Source organism: Lycorma delicatula, chromosome 1 (genome assembly GCF_047948215.1).
Source record: "Lycorma delicatula isolate Av1 chromosome 1, ASM4794821v1, whole genome shotgun sequence".
Lineage (NCBI taxonomy): Eukaryota > Metazoa > Arthropoda > Insecta > Hemiptera > Fulgoridae > Lycorma > Lycorma delicatula.
In genome coordinates this window covers 123,384,509-123,405,718 of record NC_134455.1, presented here as the reverse complement: position 1 = coordinate 123,405,718, position 21,210 = coordinate 123,384,509, and the positions used below count along the sequence as shown (strand labels likewise).

At 36.2% G+C, this 21,210-nt stretch overlaps 1 protein-coding gene across 3 annotated transcripts in view; it reads left to right on the top strand.

Annotated features, from left to right (window-relative positions):
- Positions 1-16,005, top strand: part of LOC142321825 (uncharacterized) — a 140,447-nt gene extending 124,442 nt beyond the window's left edge. For 2 of the 3 annotated variants that reach the window (XM_075360270.1, XM_075360260.1), the window contains 3 exons: positions 6,500-6,647; positions 12,419-12,574; positions 15,775-16,005. In XM_075360270.1, coding sequence (XP_075216385.1) covers positions 6,500-6,647; positions 12,419-12,574; positions 15,775-15,792 — 322 coding nt within the window. In that variant the 3' untranslated portion in view covers positions 15,793-16,005. The remainder of the gene's footprint in view (positions 1-6,499; positions 6,648-12,418; positions 12,575-15,774) is intronic. The other variant, XM_075360279.1, reaches the window with a different exon arrangement.
- Positions 16,006-21,210: the final 5,205 nt, after the last annotated feature.

Below are 21,210 nucleotides of genomic sequence, written 5' to 3'. Positions count from 1 at the left end.
TATAAGTCTGTCTCTTCTTTTAATTATATTTTTTCCAAATGCTTCTTTCTTCATCAATTTGCCGCAACACCTCTTCATTTGTCATTTTATCCATCCATCTGATTTTTAACATTCTTCTGTGGCACCACATTTCAAAAGCTTCTAATCTTTTCTTCTCAGGTACTCTGATCGGCCAAGTTTCACTTCCATATAAAGATACGATCCAAACATATACTTTCAAAAATCTTTTTCTGAACTTTAAATTAAGTTTTGATGTAAACAAATTATATTTCTGACTGAAGGCCCGTTTCAACTGTGCTATTCGGCATTTTATGTCGCTCCGGCTTCGTTCTTCTTTAGTAATTTTATTTCCCAAATATCAAAATTCTTCTACATTCATAATCTTTTCTCTTCTTATTTTTACATTCAGTGGTCCATCTTCGTTGTTTCTATTACATTTCATTACTCTCGTCTTATTTCATTCAGTAGTTCATGTCCAGGACTTCATCCATGCCGTTCATTGTTTTTTCTAAATCTTTTTTACTCGCAGCTAGAATTGCTATATCATCAGCAAATCGTAACTTCTTTCTCTTTTCACCTTTTACTGTTACTCCGAATCTAAATTTTTCTTTAACATCATTAACTGCTAGTTCTATGTAAAGATTAAAAAGTAATGGGGAGAGGAAATATCGTTGTTGGTCTCCCTTTTTTATTAGACCTTCTTTCTTATGTTCTTCAATTATTACTGTTACTCTTTGGTTCCTGTACATTTAAGCAATTGTTCTTCTATCTCTGAACTTGAACCCTAATTTTTTTTTAAATGCTGAACATTTTATTCCAGTCCACGTTGTCGCATGCCTTTTCTAGGCCCATAAATACCAAGTATGTTGGTTTGCTTTTCTTTAATCTTCCTTCTACTATTAATATGAGCGCTAAGATGCTTCCCTTGTCCCTATACTTTTCCTGAAATCAGATTGGTCTTTTCATAACACTGCTTCCACTCTCCTCTCAATTCTTCTGTACAGAATTTTAGTTAAGATTTTTTATTAAGCTAATTGTTATGTATTTTTCACATTTATCTGCTCCTGCTTTCTTTGATATCATGACAAATACACTCTTTTTGAAGTCTGACGGAACTTCCCCTTCATCGTAAATATTACTCACCAGTTTAAATAATCTATCTACTGCTTCCTCACCAGCAATGCGAAGTAATTCTTTAGATATTCCGTTTATTCCAGGAGCCTTTCTGTAGTTCAAATCTTTAAATGAACTCTTAAATTCAGATCCCTATAATGTTTCTCCCCTTTCATTCCCTTCGATTTCCTCTTCTTCCTCTATAACATCATTTTCTAATTCATTTCCACCGTATTACACTTCAATATATTGCACCCACCTGGACTTTTCCTTTCGTACTATTAATCGGTGTATCAACTTTGTTCAAGAAGTTATTAGATTTTAATTTATGTACCGGAAAATTTTTCTTAACTTTCCTGTATGCTTCGTCTATTTCACCAATGTTCATTTCTGTGTCCCTTTTGTGAACACTTTTCTTTAATCTATTCTTTCGCTAGTTTCCACTTCCTGTTTATAGTATTTCTTAATTGCACATATTACCTTTACGATCTCCATTACTAGCATTCTTATTTTTTCTACGTTCATCCATGAGCTGCAATATATCCTCTGAAATGTTTGCTCCAGGGTAAGCTTTGCAGTCGAGTTGATTTCTAAGTCTTTGCTTAGCCAAGATATAATCTATCTGATACCTTGCAATATCACCTGGGTTTTTTCATGTGTATATTCTTCTTTTAAGATTTTTAAACTGGTTGAGAATTACTAAATTATACTTCATACAAAATTCGATAAGTCGATCCCCTCTTTCATTCCTTTTGCCCAGCCCGTACTCACCCACTATATTTCCTTCTTGCCTTTTTCAGTGCTTGAATTCAAATCTTCAACTATTATTAAATATTCATCCCCCTTATATGGGTTTAATTGCTTCGTCTATTTTTTCGTATTCACGCTCTACGTCATCATCATGGGGGCTTGTACGCATATAGACGTTAACAATCGTTGTCGGTTTAGGTTTTTATTTTATCCTTGTTACAATGATTTTATCGCTATGCATTTTGAATTATTGTACTCTCTGCCTTCTTCTTGTTCATAGGAAACCTACTCCTGCCTGCTTTCTATTTGAAGCTGAATTAATTATTTTAAAATCACCTGACCAAAAGTCGTTTTCTTCTTCGCACCGAACCTCGCTAATTCCTACTACATCTTCATTTATCCTATCCATTTCCCTCTTTAAATTTTCTAACCTACCAACCTTTTATAGATTTAATATTCCACGTTCCGACCCGTAGAATGTTACTTTTTAATTTTCTTGTGATTCTTTCCTTAGTATTCTCCATCCGGAGATCCAAACGGGGGAATAGTTTACCTGCGGAATATTTTACCAAAGAAGGCGCCTCCATCTTTGTTATATAAAAATGCAGACAGCTATATTTTCTTGGAAAAAAGCAGTTGCAGTTTTCCAACGCTTTCAGCTCGCAGTACTCAGAAAACTGAGTGATGTTGATATGGCCGTTTAAGTCGTCCTGAACTACGCCGTTAACAACTACTGAAAGAGCTGGCCTCTCTGGCCTCTTTCAGAGGCTAGCCAGCCAGGGAATCGTACTGGCCGAAATTCTTCTCTTTGTTGGAGTCCAGGCTGGAGATTTTATCTCGAGACCTTGACGGCCTGACATTAGTTGTGCTGGCAGAAAATTTCCCTTCTGTGATGGTGGCAGCGGCTAAAGCCGCCATTCCTAGAGGCACTGGCCGAGAATGTATATCTGGTTGGTGGTCTAGAAATTTGACAGCAGTGAAGCAGTCTGTGAACCGATTCAGAAGGGCTGAGAGGGTGATCCCCATAGGCGTGCGGCCCTAACCGCAAATTACCGCAGAGCGAGGGCTAGGTACTTTCATAGCATTAGTTTCTCCAAGCGTAATTCCTAGCACTCCTCCTTTCAGGAGCAAGGGAATAGAGATCCTTGGGGCGTTGTGCATAGAGTCCTTGGACATAAGCGCAGGAAAGTTGTCCTCCTGTCAGCTTTGTCAATCCGCGAGGGTGTGGTAATTGATAAGGACTATGTCCTTAATACTTTTCTGAATGATTTGCTTCGGATAACACTACGGTGGGTGAGGTTTCATACCACTGGCGTGTCAGGCGGGTAGTCGGGATTTTCGAGACTGACATACAATCTTCTGAGATCACTGAGACGGAAGTGATCTGTAGCATGGCAACGTACAAGACCCCCGGATATGGTTGTATCACTGTGGAGCTCCTCGTTCGAGCGCTTCCAGTGGTCCTTAGTCCTCTACCATAATAGGTTGCTCTTCGCCGACCGCTTTCCGGCGTTTTGGAAGCGTGGTATTATTCAAAGATGAAGACAAAGATCCTACAGTTAGGTCATCTTAGCGTCGACTAACGCTCTTGCCCGTGACTGGCAAGGTTTTAGAGAAGGTAATATTAGCGTATTAATGTTAAATCGGCCACTGATCATTTGCTAATGGACAACCAGTATGGTTTCCGACTATGTAAGAGCATTGATGATGCCGTACTAAAGATGATGGATATAGCTTCCTCTAGTCCATGTAAATATATATTACGGATTTTTCTGGACATATCCGGAGCATTTAACAACTCATAGTAGCCCTCTGCCCTGTTTCAGATGCAGAAGCGTAAGTGTACACGATATGAACTAGAAGTACTCTCTAGTTCTTTCAGCCATCTGGCCGTCACCCTGCGTGATGGTAATGGCGGCTTGGAGATTGTTAAGACCTTAACTAAAGGATGCCCTCAGGGCAGTGTTCTCAGTCCCTTCTTTGGATCATAGAATTCGATTCGATGTTGCGTTTAAGGTTGCCATGTGGTTGTCGTGTCATCGCTTATGCTGACGACGTGCTGCTACTGGTTGAAAGGGATTCGCACAACGAGGTAGGATTCCCAGCTGCTCGTGCATGTCAGCCATTCCGACTGAGGGATCTCCAACATAAGATGATTTTCTGCCCAGAGAAAACCACAATGATATAGGTTAAGGGCCGATTGGCTGCTTCCCGGCGAATCTGGGTATTACTGTACTATGCGTATCCTTTACTAAGGTGTCAGCGAAACTATTATGCTGTATGCTGCGCCTGTTTGGGCTCATCCCATGGTTGTTAGGTATTGCGCGAACATTTTTCCACGGGCCCAACGACTCCTTTTGCTGGCTGTTATAGCCGGTTACAGAACAGTCTCGCGGGAGGCAGTTTATGTTATAGCCGGAGTCAAACCAGTAAATATCTTGGCTAATGAGTGTAAGGAACGATACATTTCCAGGGTAAATAACCTATTGATGTCAGAACGAAAGCAGGAGATTGAAGACCGGGGCCTTGCGTCTTGGCAGGTCAGGTGGGGCGAATTCCCCACAGGTCGCTACACGCATGGTATATTTCCTATAGTGTATAATTTAGGTGCGATTAGATGGGTCTCCCCCAACCGGTATATCACACAGTTTCTCTCCGAACATGTTGCCTTTCGGGCGAGTTTGGCTATGGTGGATTCGAGACAACGCCCGGATTGCGGGACTGATCATACAGTGAACCAAGTCCTCTACGTCTATCCCCGGTACGAGGTTGAACCTTCACGAGCTGTCAGGGACTTTGAGAGAATAGATTCTTTCTGGATCTCCGTACCAACTTGATGATCCGCGAAGAATGAGCTATAGTGGATGGTTTTTTTTGTGCCCTTGCGATGTGTAAGTCTGAAAAGGAAGTTTGATCGAGGTACTCGGTCGTGGTAGGATCTCGGGTGGCTAGGGTTCCAACTTAGGCATTGGATTTGTTAGAGGTATGCACATTGGCATCGTGCACAGTTATATTGGTATTGTTTGTAATTCGATTTGGGACACCCGCTGGTGGGGATACCGGGTTATGGTAGTCCGTGCGACCGGGGCTGTGGGTTCCCTCCGCCGGTATGGTCCTGATTGTGACTTGGTAATGCCACGAGAGACACTATGATGGGACCGGATGGGGGTGCGGGGTTTGTCCCCGGCTCCTACGCGGACCGGAATGAGGTTGTGTTTCCCTTGTTAGGTGACCTAAACTGGTTGAATTTTTTGGTTATAGGTCTGAATTTCTATGTTGCGTAAAACACAATTTTGATTGGTATGATTGTAGCACTGATTTAACTTTAAACTCGTTCGTTTTCTTAGGTATTCACAGTCACAAATGGTGTTGTCAAATTTATACTTAGGCGTGGCGTCCACGCTTCCGCGGTCTCGGTTAGTTGGTTTGAGGCAATCATGTTAGGTTGGATATGAAGATGTCTGTTTGAGGCCTACGTGGAGGCGAAATTTGATATGTATTTACCTCGGTCGGGAGGTGGCCTCCCGACCGAGGCCTGGCTGATGACTGTAAGATGCAATCAGTTAGAGGGTCTAGAAACAACCTCCGGTAAAGCCCCTCAATGCTTTGAACGGAGGGGGTGGTATGTCACTGGTAACGTCACTAGGAAACGTCTTCTCCCTACTTGGTTGTGATGGCCTCTTTCAGTAATCATTCCTTAGTCTGCCTCTCAACAGATACCTCTCCGATACGGTTGCACCTTCCGTCCAGCTACTGGGTATCACTGAGAACTCAAGTCCCCTCACCATCAACAAAGTCTTATGATTCATACAGGGAGAAGCCTATATTTTATAAACAATAAACATATTTCATGTATTTTATTAGGTTATGAGAAGTTTTGTACAGCGGAAGATAATAAATAAAATAAAACTGTAGCTCCAACTATACTAAATTTTTATTAAATACACATTAATCACTATAGTTTTAAATTTTATAAATTTTAATAACTTTTGTACAATATACGAATAATAACGTTTTTTTTTATTTTAAACTCCTTAAAAGGAAATATTTGTACTCTTCTTAAAATAATATAGAAAATTTAAAATAACAGGGAATTAATTAAAAACTACGACCCTTTCTTTCCGAAAATAACTGTGACCTAGCTGAACCGATAAGACAAGATGACTCTAGATCGATGCAAACGAAACACAGTTGGCAATGTGACTGTCCGACAAGACCTGAAAGAACGGTGACGTACGTATGAAACAATATGAGTAGAAAGGGAATATAGTGACCAGTGTGACTGCTCTAAAGACCGCAAAGGATTAATTAATTTTGTCTCTGTTAAATTAAGTTTTCTTTAATCTTAAAATAATACTTCCAATTTGCTTTACTATTTCTAAACTAGATTTCCATATCAAAAACAATATTAAATGATTTGAACAGTTAAATTTATAATGATTTTTTTTATCTTTATACAATAACAACTTTGCAGCCGGAAGAAATAACAAGTTTTTTTTTTTTTTTTTTGTAAAAATATTACAAATTATAGTATTCTATTTTTATGAAGCCAAAATTTAATTAAAAATATTTTGTAAAAAATTCTAATTCAGTTTTAAAATTTAAACTCATCTTCATTATTTTTTATATTTTTTAGTTGCTTCTTACACTCAAGTAGACATAATGAAACGGATAAATATAATTATGTACAGAGGAAAGAGTTCAAAAAGGAGGGAAAACAAGAAACATTTAAGGGATTACATTTTGAACTATATTTTTCCTACACCTGTAAATTATTTATAAGAGTAAGTAGACTAATATGGATCGTGTGTTTGTGTGTATGTGCGCGTGCGTGCGAGTTACGAGTGTGTATATATTACACTACTTACACACGCTAACGCGCGCGCACAGAGAGAGAGCGAATAATTTTTTGACCTTTTATTTTTTTGGTTCAGTGAATGATATTAGCATAATGAAATGATTTTTTATATTAACTATAATTTTGGATTACAGTTTTAACATTGATACATTTAAACAATTTTTTATTTTACAATTTTTTTTTCTATAAAATATTTCTTTAAGACCAAAGTTGGTCGCGGTTTTAAACCTTTCTTAACTGAGTACACATTTTAATTATATTCGTACTTATATTTCACATGATTTAAACTGTAACCTCTGTAAATCCGCATGGGTCGAAAGTCTTCTCTCGCGAGTTACTAATTACGTGCGCGAAAAATTGTAATTTGTCCCTACTCATTCATTTATAGTCGGAAAAAATATAAAAAAATACAGGTTATAGAAAAAGATTCATAGATTCAAAAACTGAACCGTATGCCTGTGCAATTATTTTTTACGTATTTTACAGCTGAAAATCCGACAAGCATAACAAAATTCAGAAACAATACGTGACTTTCTTCGTTTAACCCTTTTAAACGATTAATAACGGAAATAAAAACAATTTTTTTATCGGAAAAACCTTTTTATACACAGTTTTATAAAGGACATTTTGCAGATCCAAAAAAAATGAATTTGGTCCAAATCGGGCCAAATTAGAGTAAGATAAAATGAAAACTAACGTGAAAAAAATACCTTTATTTACGTGCGCGAAGTATTGTAATTTGTCATTACTCGAATACTGTTAGTTACCGTAATTTTTTGCATTTCTTTATAAATAATAAATTTTATAATTATAAATTACAGAAATTTTTTATTTTTTTTTTATTTTTGCGCAAAAACCGCACCTTCTAAAAAATATCAATAAGTCAGAAAAACTGAAATAAATATATGTATCTGAAAACAATGAAAAAGATATGAAATGAAATAGAAAAATAAAATAAAAAATTACTTACATGTCAATTCAGTCTAACGCGCGTATGGTACGTCTTGAAGCATGGGTCAATGCATAGTGGTACTTCGCAACGTTCACAACGAAAAATTGTATCTGTACGTATGCCATTTGCGGAACATACTATACACGCACGTCGTCTGTGCTCGTCATCTCTTTTAGTCCATTTTCAATATCTTCGACGCATATTGTAGCCCGTACTTAGACGGTCACACAAGTCAACACCACCCATATAAAGATTGTAGTCAGCAATCATTATCGGTTTTACTAGCCTGTCAGTATTGTCAACTTTTACGACATAATTACCCTCCTTAGCAGGGCCATGGATCGAAGAAAGTAGTGAAACCATACGCTTATCATTCAACAGAATGCACGTCATTCCGTTAAGTGATAGTGATAGACAGGCGAGCTGGCCATTACGCATCTGTAAGTTTTTACGTCGCTTCACGGAGAACTCAGATGGTAATCCTGACCTATTACACCTTACGGTGCCGATATTCCAAATCGTTTACACTTACTTGGAATGTACTGACGAAAAAGGACGTGACCCTTAAACGCGCACAGTACCTCGTCAACCACGATTTCACGTGGAATAAAGGATTACAGAGAGAGCGACTTTTTTGCGTGCAATTTCGAATATGTCACGTACCCTCCAAAGTCTGTCGTAATCACCAGCTCTCATTTCTTCTTGCGTCGGTAGATCTGCATTCGAGAAGTGTAAATATTTCAAAATGTGAAGAAAGGTATTTCGCGCGAGCGTATTACCAAACCACGAAATATGAGATACCTCGTCGGTTGACCAGTATTCCTGTAAACTGTGTCTGACTGTATGACCCATTTCGATGCAGATTGCAAAGAAACGTTTCATAGAATCAACACTGATATCAGGCAAATGGGCATTTCCACCAGGCATCTCACGTTCCCTACTGCTATGCATAAACAGATTAGTTTTTTCTGTAACCTTTTCAAGGATATCCTTGAAAAAAAGCATAAATACATCGTAAGGCGTCTTATTATGAATACGTGGATCCGGAATATAAATCGGCGCATTACGTAAGTTACGACGAAGTTTCTTAGGTCTTCCAGCTCTGCTACCTGAGGCTGCAGTACTGGAAGAACTAGGAACGTCGGGGTTATGTACATAAGCGCCAGGCGTCGGTCCAGTAAACGGAATAGGATTAATTACGTCATATTTACGCCTCTTAGTACAGACTAACCACGGATTCTCTATAGCAGGAAGGCAATCTCGTAACTGATAATCTTCATCGTCAGTATTTTTATAGTAATTACGTGAAAACTCGTCTAAATTGTGTATTTCATCAACCAAATGCTGCACAGGCAGACGTTCTTGAACTTCGAAAAATTCAGGACGGTTCCTAACTATTTCAGCAGGTGGTTGATGAATTTCAACCGCGATTTCCGGGCCGACAACGTCGTCGTTACCAAAATCTGGCTCGTCCTCATTAGAGGTGAAACCGCGTAAATGTGGATCTTTTGACGGATCACATTCACGAATGTCATCCCCAATAAGGATGTCCAGATCTTGCAAATCGTCATCACTGTCATCCGGTAAATCGCTGAGAGGTTCATGTAATGCGGAAAAAATCTGATCGTCGTCCATATTATCCGCAAAAAAAAAAACGCAATAAAAATGTTTTAAAAAACTAGTAAGTTACGGCATAAAAAAAGCAATGAAATTAAAAAAAAATCGACGTTTGCAAAAAAAAATTTACGTACAGATATAAAAAAATTATAGACGTTACGAAGCGCGAATGCACCGAGCGAAGAGACTCTACAAATAGGCGACGTACCGCACAGAATAATGTACTAACTCTGTATGACTATGATTGAATGGCGTGACTGGGACGAGTGGGGTCGCTTGGCAACAATGCGGAAATGATGGAATTCAGCCCCACCCTGCTGGAGTGATAGAAAGTGACAATTTATTCTCATTCTCCTATCTTTGTTCTATACATTCAGTAACGTTACATGCTTCTTGGACAAAAGGCTAAGCCTACACAAGATTTGGCGTAAACGTTGACAAAAAATCCCCCTCCCACTAGTAACTCGACAAACTCTGTTAGAAATAACACTAACCGAATGATCCCTATGTCGCTACCCTCTACGAAAACGAACGATTCAAACTGAATACAAAGCTAACGTACGAGGTTGCAGTGGGAGATGTTTTTCTAAGCAAATACACACGACCGGCTTCCTCCGCTGGAAGCGGAATAAATTTCCCTTTACAATGTACAGATACAAACTACATAACGTTAAAGATTGAAATCTGTTCTTTCCAACGATAATAACAGCTTATGAATAGAACGATCGGTTTATATTTTACAGGCGGCAAAAGAATAGCCTTTCAAATCCCCGTTATTGGGTTAACGGCATTTAACAAGGTAATAAGATATAACCTACAAAGTTTAATATTTATTAAAATTAAAATTTTATTATTAATTTATTTTTTTTAAATTGCGCACATAAATCATGGTTGCTTTAATGAAACTGATGGAACGTATCGGTTAACTAGAATCAATTTTCCGGCTTTTAACTGCAATCAATTTTTTTTTAGTTTATATATTATTATTTATTTTACGTTTTATTGCAAAATACTCCAGTTTTTTGCTGTTTTTTGTGATTTTAATTGTAGATAATATTTCTATCAAAACTTAACATCATTTACTTGTAATTAATTTTTCTTAAATTTTGAATGAATTAGCAAATAAGTTACGCTAATGTTAATGTTTCTGACATCAGACCGAGATATTGATCTTGATTTTAAGTGATGAAGGAGGCTATCCTTTATGTAGTTTTGATTATATATATATATATTTTTTTTTTTTTCAATAGTACGATTATATTTTTAGTGCTCAACCATAATTTACCTATTCTCTTCATGTAACAAGACCGAGAGAGAAAATTGTTATCACTTAACTTCTCAGCCTACTGATTTTATCAGTTTAGTCAATCTAACTTGATTTTATCTAAAACACGATTGGTTGTGGTAATTTTCATTGGTTGGCAAACCGATGTACGATTTGCAGAATTTTGATGTTACTCATGCACCAATCTGTTTTTATTCTGACTCGAGAGAGGAAACCATTGTTAGCAATGGTTTCATTGCAATAGACAGAAAGAGGAAATCAGGGAAAGACAGCTAGTAAAGGCTTTTTGGTTGATGATAGTTATGACACGGCCTGTTACATTTGTAATAGGCTGTATATGTATTAGAGTAGTTCAAGTTTCAATGGGGGTCGTGCTCGGGAGTGTGGTTTACATTTTCCTGGGTATGATTTTACTGACTTAGCATAACTATTTGTTGAATTGGAATGCACAATTATTTAGAGGCAAATAAGTAAATGTTGGCTGCGATCAACCTAGCTGCAAATCCAAGCGGTCCTCAAAGTTGGAGCTGAAGTGGGAGAATAGAAGTTATATTCAGCTCCCGAACGGACTAGACATGACGTTCTCTGCGACATTTTTTCTCACTGGTAGCACTACAATCACTAAATTAATTATTATATGTTGTCGTGGCATGAATTTTAACTGAATTATTAATATGCGGTCGTGGCCTGAAATTTACTAAAATGATTGGTATAGTGGGTACATACGGTTTAGGTGATGACAGAATGTGTAGATTTAGGCGCGGGGTGTTTGATCTTTCGCGGGTTTAGCAGTTCTTGAGGGCCACGTGGTAGAGTTAGGTGTCTGATGTCTTCTACGAAGGCAAAACTTTACCAGAGCGGAATTTACCGATGTGGATGTCACTGGAGACATCTGCATCGGTGGCATCTCACGTGGCCGGACTGATGACTGTGGAATATGATCAGTTTGAGGCAAGAAGATGTCCTCCGATTAAGCCACTCATGGATAGGAACGGAGGGGATGATGTGGCAACCAGACACGACACAAGGCGGGTGTTCTCCCTAGGGTGGGAATTGAAAATTCACACTGCTAGTTCGGATACATTGGATTTCTGACGAAGCAGCGGCTCCAGCAATATTATTTAATAAAGTTCATCGTCATTCTTGTGGTCCTCCAGTTTTTAATTCCTCAGTCGTCAGTCTTGTTCAGTTCCAGCCAGTCGCCTACAAATGGCAATCGCATTATTCTTGTGTAATCGCATTCAGTAATAGTCCCAGATCTTAATTAAATTATAATAAAACTTTAATTACATATAAATAATTCATTTAATATTTCAAGTATATTAAACATTCAATTTATACATACAAACGTAAATTCAATTATAATAAAGTGTTGATAATAACATCAACTTATGACTTTAATTATTTAGGAAACCGCGCTGAAATTCATCTGTTCGTACATGTATTTCACAGGTGTTTGATTGTTTTGTACTTTATCTATGTACTATACATAGCCTCTTCTTTCTTATGTATTTAACAGTTAAACTGGATATCAAAATTTCTCCTTACATACATAGTCTAAGATACACGAGATTATATATATATATATATATATATATATATATATATTGAGAGAGAGAGAGAGAGAGAGAGAGAGAGAGAGAGAGAGAGTGAGAGAGAGAGAGAGAGTGAGAGAGAGAAAGAGAGAGAGAGCGAGTGAATGAGTGGAGACAGAGAATATTACTTACAAACTTTTAAAATTTTAGTTTTTTTAATAATATTTGCACAAATATTCCTTAATTAAATTCACTTGTTATTATCCTTTAATTACTTATTTTTAATATAAAAATTTGTTTATTTCCAGGTACCCGCTTTTTACTTTACGGCTAGTAAATTCTATTATATACCTGTCTATCAATCATACAGGTTCACTGTCGGTGGTTATCATTTAAAACGCGAACATAGTAATCAAATTTCTGGTCTGACGTATTTAGTGACTCAGAAACCAATTAATAATGAGGTAAAAATTTTTTTTTTTTACTGATAGATTGTACTTTATTCCCTTTTTTCTAATTTTCATAATTATTTTTATTATTGAAGATTTAATTATTTAATACTCAATAAATCTCAAAAAACTCTACCAATTCGTAAATTATTATGTGTAATAAATTAGCGTATATTTCTGAATTACACAACCAAATCAAAGTTTAATTTCTTTGAAGTATATGCGTTATTTCCACCGGTTTTTCATAAATATTTAACGAGTCTTCAAATTTATTCGGTTATGAAGGTTATCAATAAATACATTATATTTAACAAATGCAGCCATTTCACTGATAATTACTGTATAGAGATTATTTTTTTAGCATACGTCAATGAAAATGTTTTAAAAGTTTGTGAAAAGAAATTTCTTAAGGCTCACCAATTGATTTTTACTTTATAAAAATTCTTCATTTACAATTTTTAAGAATTTGTAAATAAATATATTGCAGATTAAGTGTTGCTATCCTTCTCCAATGACTTTCACATAGGCAACAAGAAAGACGATGAAAGTTAGCCAAAAATCCCATTCTCCCAATATCTCTATGATATACTTGCAGAAATAATTTTTACATGAAGTTTTAACAAATCAAATTATTTAATTTCTGATTAAATCATACGATCGAGTTTTATAATTTTATTTTTATATCATGCTTTCCTCTTGGTACAAATATTTACCTATTTTTGTAATAATTTTACGCTGTATACGCTGTATAAACTCTTACATAATATTTAATAAATTAATTAATTTTTTTGGTCTTCAATCATTTGACTGATTTAACGCATCTCTGCAAGATTCCCTATGTAGCGCCAGTCATTTCATTTCAATATATCCCCTGTATCCTACATCCCTATCAATTTCTTATACATATTCCAAACGATGCGTACCTGCACATTTTTTTTCCATTTACATGTCCGTCCAATATTAAGGCGACTGTCCAGGATGCCTTAGTATGGGGCTATAAGTTTGTCTCTTCATTTACCTACATTTTTTCAAATGCTTCCCTCTTCATCAATTTGCTGCAACACCTCTTCATTTATCACTACATCCACCATCTGCTTTTTAACATTCTTATACAGCTCCACATTCCAAAAGCTTCTAATCTTTTTTCTCAGGTACTCTAATCGTCCAAGTTTCACTTCCATATAAAGATACAATCCAAATATATATATACCTTCAAAAATATTTTTCTGGCGTTTAAATTAATTTTCAATGTAACAAAATTATATTTTTGTGTGAAAGCTCGTTTTTCTTGTGCTATGCGGCATTTTATATCGCTCATGCTTCGTCCGTCTTTAGTAATTTTACTTCGCAAATAGCAATATTCTTCCACTTCCGAAATCTTTTCTTCTCCAATTCTTATATTCATTGATCCATCTATATTATTCCTACTACATTTCATTACTTTCGTTTTTTTCTTGTTTATTTTCAAGCGGTAGTTCTTGCGTAGGACTTCATTCACGGTATTCACTGTTTCTTCTAAATCTTTTTTAATCTCGGCAAGAATTACTACATTATTAGTAAATCGTAAAATCTTTATCTTTTCACCTTTTACTGTTACTCCAGATCTAAATTGTTCTTAACCATCATTAACTGCTAGTTCTATATAAAAATTAAAACGTAACGGGAATAGGGACTACCCTTTTCCCGTAAATATAACACAACAATTTGTATAATCTATCTATCGCTTCCTCACCTGCACTGGACAGTAATCTTCAGATATCGCGTCCCGTCTTTTCCAAGTGCCTTTCTGCCATTCAAATCTTTTATGCTCTCTTAAAACAAATCTCATTATTGCATTTACCTTCTCATCAACTTCGATCACCTCTTCTTTCTCTTTAATACTAATTTCTAATTCATTTCTTCCGTCTAACTCTTCATTACATTCCACCCACCTATCGACTTTTCCTTTCGTACTATAAATCGGTGTATCATCTTTGTTTAACTAGTTATTAGATTTTAATTTATGTCCCCAAAATTTTCCTTAACTTTCCTGTATGCTCCGTTTATTTTACAAATGTCTATTTCTCTTTCCACTTCTGAACACTTTCTTTAGTCCACTCTTCTTTCGTTAGTTTGTACTTTCTGTTTATAGTATTTCTTAATTGTCGGTAGTTCTTTTACGTTCTTCATTACCCAGAATTCTTATATTTTCTACGTTCATCCATGAGCTGCATATATCCTCTGAAATCCAAAGTTTTCCACCAGTTCTCCTTGTTCCGCCTAAGTTAGCTTCTGCTGATTAAGAATTTTCTTGAAATGATATACTGACAGTCTAGAAAAATATATATATTATAATAAATATGTTATTATATATAATATATATATATATTATAATATACCTATTTTTCTTCTTTTTGGTAGTATAATAATTAATCAATTCTATGATATAACAAAATTCTTGTTTTTTAAGAGAATATATAATTTAATTGTTTGTTTATCCCTTTAATCATAGAAAAATTGGAATATTTACTTCATAACATTTTTTAAGCCATCTGGTTACCTAATTTAAAAATCGCAGTCACAAATCAGATATTTAACAGCACATTTTTATACTACACACTGGATAACAGATGTACATAAATGGTTGGAGTTCAATTAACAACACGTTTCAGGAATGATCTTCCTGAATCCACATGAGACTTCGTTTTATTTACAAGCAGTACATATCATACTCATCTCACAGGGCCATGTAGTTGCTTACTACCGTTCACAAGTTAAAAAGATTTTAACGTGCACATTAGGCATATAAAACAAAATATTGTGCGACCTTTTTATTCAATTTCTTAGTGGGAAAAACCTGAAACGAGGTATTTATGGAAACCAGTTGTCTGAATAATTTACTTAAAAGATATCAGAAAATGATTATAGACAATCTTCTCCTACCTAAGAACTTTCATTAGCCATCTTTTTCTTATGCTGTAAGTGTAAGAAAATACTGTAATGGATCTTATTCATTACTATAAAAACCGACTGTTCAGCAATTACTAAACAAGATACCTTCTAAGTAATTCCGTTAGAATATGAATCCAGAGATTCCTGATTTTTTTCTTGTTTTCTCGATAAAGCAGATTACTTATTCCTTTGTGCATTTAAAAAAGAGTAATTTTAATGTTTTAAACATTTAATGCAGAAGAAATCTATTTTAGTCCATTTTATATAAAATTTCTTTATTTCAGATTTTCCCAGAAGAATAATTATGAAAGGTAAAAATGGATAAACAAGAGAAACATACAGCAGACCGCATTGATATTTGATGATTAGCGTTTTATATGAAAAAAAAATTGTAATTGATGTATGTTTATCTGGATTGAAAAGCATGAATAAATATAAATAAATTTATTATAAATCAGAATTTGAATTTTAACGTTAAAAGTAATAATATAATAAAAATGTTTTTTTTTATTGAATTTATGGATTTTTTTTATTTCCTATCAACAAATTTCTTTCATTTGAAAGATTATCGATATACCTTGCGAATATAGAAATCAATTTAATGGATTTATGATGATAATTCAAGACTCTGCAGTAAATGCTTAATCGGTCGTTCAATAAATGAAGTTGGAATATTATGGTGGAGCCAGTACAAGTAAATTTTTTAGACTTTTTAATGTAAATCGCTCAACGTCTTCTATTTCCAAGTAAGGGTTCGGGCAAATATTAAATATTTGCCTACTACATATTACATACATATGGCGGGACAAAGTTTTTAACCCGGACACGGAATTATAACTAATTAATTCGATTTAGATTAAATATCATTTCCTTTCTTTATCTAAATAGTTAACGATATTTGAGTAATGCACGAGTTCGGGAACATTTTTAAAAATACAATACAAAATAAAAAAAAGGTAAATTAAAATAAGTAAAACAAAAAAAAAATGAAAATAAAATAAAATTTTATGGACTGTTATTTTTCCATCTACCACTTATATGATTCATTTACTTTTTTATTGAAAACCTCTATTTTTAATATTCACTGTTATGATATCTGTGTTCAAAAACTGAATGATTGTAAAATCACATGAAAATAATGAATTTACAAAACCAGGATACTCGTATAGCGTGCGCTATATGAAATCGACTTATTACACACCTTCTATATATGTCTGACAATTCCCTAATTATAACTTCTATGAGCCATACTGTATTAAACATCATGCAGAACAAATCTGTTGAATTTTAATGATTTATCTTTTGTTTATAATATTTATTTAACGTATGACACCAAAACATAACACCAATTACAGTCAAATTTACAAACAAAGATTTAACAAACTAATATATGCTACTGGAGTCACAATCAGGAAATCTTCAGGATTCCCTTCATAAACTGTCCTAGGGCAAACTTCTGTGATGTGTCTGACAGTTTGACTTTCACCAGACTCACAAAGGGGCATCGGTGTTTTACCCCATTTATACAGGAAATAGGCCCATTTGCCATGCTGAATCCGTATTCTGTTTAGCGTTGACCATGTCTTACGTGGCAAGTCAAAACTCGGCGGCCTTTGGATAATACATGGCATTGGTTATCCTGCTTTGTGGTCCATTCTCGTCGCCAGGCGTCGGATAGGTTAAATCCGTCCTCTGTGACAGCAATTGTTGTTTTGATAAGTGGCTTCCTAGATCGAAGGCGATCACGATTGGCATTCTCAATTTCCTCATGTATTGGCAGGTTTCGATTGTCTATAATCTTCTTGTGTTCTCTTACAAGGGCGATCATACGGCGGGGTGGTATGTGGCTCACTCAATACCGGGAGCCCTTCCTCGGGAGTAGACCTGATAACCCCGGCAATCATTTTCATAGTGTTATTAAGATGAGCATCAATTCTATGAACATAAGGTCTCTTAACTCACACTGACGAACAATATTAAGCAGACGAGAAGACCAGGTTCAGAGCCGATATGCGCGAAGTGGAAGCCGATGCTCCCCACGTCGTTCCACAGAGCTTATGTATGATATTGTTTCTCGCTCTCAATTTCCCTACAGTTTTCATTAGGTGCTCCTTAAATGAAAGCGTTCTATCAAGTGTCACGCCTAAGTATTTCGGTGTCTTATTGTGAAAGAACCATGCACCCTCGAATATAATTTTAAGCTCCCTATTAGCAAGCTTGTTACTCAGATGGAAGCATGACACCACTGTTTTACTACATTCGGTTGGAGGCGCCATCTCCGGAAGTATCTTCCCAGTTTCTCCAGGTCAGCCATCAGGACCTCCTCCGACTCTTCACATGATCTACATTTTACTGTTAGCACCCAGTCATCGGCGTAGCCATGCTTTTTAAATCTTGTCTCTGGCATGTCCGCAACATAGAGGCTGAAAAGGAGAGGCGCAAGTACCGACACTTGTGGCAGCCCGTTCTTGAGTTTCCTCGGTGAGCTTATATAGGATCCCATGATTACTTGGAACATTCAGTCGTTCAACATGTTATTAAGAAGGCGAGCTGTTAGTTTGCATGGGATTACACGGAGGGCCTTACAAATCATGCTTTCTCTCCAGACAGTGTCGTAAGCGGCTGATAAATCAACGAATGCAGCAGAGGTTTTAAGATTTCTTTGGAACCCCGCTTCAATGTACGTTGTGAGCGAGAGAACCTGGTCGGTGCAACTTCGTTTTGGCCTAGAGCCTACTTGTTTAATTGGTATAATATCATATATCCTCTGACAGATTCTGTTGTAGCTAAGCCTTTCTAGTAATTTATATGTCACTGATAGCAATGCTATAGGCCTGTAGCTCTTAGGTAAGTTTGCTGATTTCCCTGTTTTAAAATGGCTACTACCTTCGATCGCTTGCTCTCTAGGCACGCTAACGGTCTGCATTATGTCAGTGAAGAATCTGGCCAGCCAAAGTTTTGCGTACTTTCCGCAGTTTAATAAAAATTCCTGATTGATACCATCGAACCCTGGTGCTTTCCCTGGAGCAACATCTCTGAGTGCCGACTCAATCTCTTCAAGTGTAAAAGGGTGAGCGTACTCAGTCTCTCCTGCATTCCTCCTCAAGTTTCTTAGTTCGGGTTTTATCTCAACTGTGTGCGCCCTGTCTCTTGGTGCTCTGGACATAGCCACTATGTGGGACGCTACATAGCGTAATATAATGTTTGGGGAGACATTTGTTTTTTGTCTCTGAATAGGAGCTCTGCTTCCTAATTGTCTTAGCAGAGTCTACGCATGACGACTCGAAGTCTGAATGTTCAGGCTTCTGACCGTTTCTGACCATTTCTGTTGTCTTGCAGATCGAGGCTATGGAGAAGCTCATCTGCCACCTCTTGATCGCCCGTCTCAAAGAAGCTTCGGTAGAGAACTTTGCTGTTTTGGGATCACCCTGGGATATATTCTTTGCGAAACCCTCTACGGATGTACTTCTTAGCGGTACTTGTTGCTGCTCCAATAAATATGCTATAGTTTTTGCTGATTGGTCGTATCCAGCCTAGGCATTTATCCAGATCCCTAAAAACATTTTCCCAATTAGCCTTTCTGAAGTTCCATCTAGGGCGTGGTACATAGGTCATGAATAAAATTTTGCTATCTGCCTTTATAATAGGTGGACCGTGCTGGCTGTGGAGAAAGTCGTTGAGAACTTTTCGGGTGACTAGCAGTGGCCGAGTTTTGCTGTCAGTTGAGGTGAAATATAGATTCGGGTTATACACCCGCCTCCAAGTCGCTGATTTAAGGAATATCTGTCTTTAGCATCAAAGACAGATTCCGACATGCAGATTCCGTTGCTAAAGACGCATGTAATCAACCTCCTTTCTACACTCGTGTTGCTACTTCTAACTTTATTAATTATACAAAACTTCTCTTCGAGCAAAGTGGTAAGGTGACTAGACGGCTACCGTTGATAAAAATCTCCGGCACATTAAAGATTCTTTGTTGCCATGCAAAAATACTTTGACTACTCATGCAAAAATAATCGTCGCGAGGAAGTGGTCCTCTGTCGACTGCGGATAGGACATATGAGAGTCACACACGAATACCTGATGTCAGCAGGACACGCAACCCTATACGCACGATGCAACTGCCGCATGACTGTGCGCCACATACTTGTAGATTGCATATGTTATGTGGCGTTGCGTCGTAATTTAAACTGCCCAAAATCATCCGTGCATTCTTGGGCAATGATAATTAAGTTTTAGACCGGGTGTTTCTATTTTTGCGTAGTGCTGATTTTATACAAAAAAATTTTATAGTGTTGCGTATATGTTTGGTATTGGAGGAGTTTTTAATGATTTGTTTTTGTTTTAAATCTTTGTAGTCCTGTCCTAGCTTTTGATTCTGTTATCCAAGAAGGAAGCCTTTTACACTCCTTGTCGAACTTTGTTAAATTTTATATAGTATTTGTTATTATTTTTACTTTTATGTTTCATTTAAATAAATTTACTGCATTTTTAAAACTCCGACTGTGATATTACTTGTAAGGTTTTGGTGGTACTAGTTGGAAGTCTCTAGTGATATTAGTTTTAAGTTTTATTTCATTTTTTATTATTTTAGTTTATAACCTAGTTTTTACGTTAGTTTTTTTAGTCTTTCTGTTATCCGAGAATGGGCCCTTACACCCATCTCGGACTTTGTTAAATACTATTACTTTTAGTTTTATTTAAATTTTAGCTGAGATATTACTTATAAGTTTTTTTTTTAATTTTAGTCTTCTTTTCCTTTATTAAAAAAAAAAAAAAAAAATTCCAGGCGATGATAACCCGTAGACGTTTTCCGCTCTCCAATAAAGAAAAAAGAAGATAATTAGATCTACATAAAATTAAACAAACAAAAACGTACAACAAATAAAAACAAAAATATCACAGAAAAACTTCCAACTAAAATCACAGTCAGAATAACAATAAGATAAATAAACTTAAAACGGAAAAAAAAAATTAAATAAACAAATAATATTCAATAAAGTCCGAGAAGAGTGTAAAGGGCCCCTTTTCGGATAACAGAAACACTAAAGAAAACTAGCTTAAACAATTAGTTAAAAAGTATTACATTTTACGTAATAAACTGATCTATCGGAGAAATAACAAGACCCAGTTTAAAACCTTCTTTTCATTGCCCAGGATTGTCGAATGTGTCTGGGCAATCTACAACATAAGACCACATAACACGCAATCCACAAGGATGTGGTGCGCAGTTAAGCAGTTGCATCTTACGCATAGTGGTGCATTTTCTGCTGACATTAGGTACCGGTGAGTAGTTCTCATACGCTCTATCCGCCATCGGCAGAAAACCACTTCCTCGTGACAAATTTTCCTGTAGGAGGAATCCCATTGCAACACAGTATCTTTGATATGTTGTCTACTGTAGCGATCTAGTCTTCTTGCCACTTTGTGTGAAGTTTGAGTTTTACACAGTTAATAGTTATATGTAGTAACACGAGCAGTGAAAGAGGGTTGACTACACGCGTATTTAGCAGCGTTATTTGCACGTTAATTACACGTAATCCTTACGTGTCAAGGGACCCAGCAGAAACTTACTTGTGCGTTGCGATTATTCAACTCGGCGATTTGCTTTGTAGATTTCAATGACGGTAGGATGTCTGGAATAAAAGTTTTCCAAGGCTTGGGGAGAACTACACAAGTCACTGTAAATAAGGATATTTCGTGTTAATGATATTTAGAGC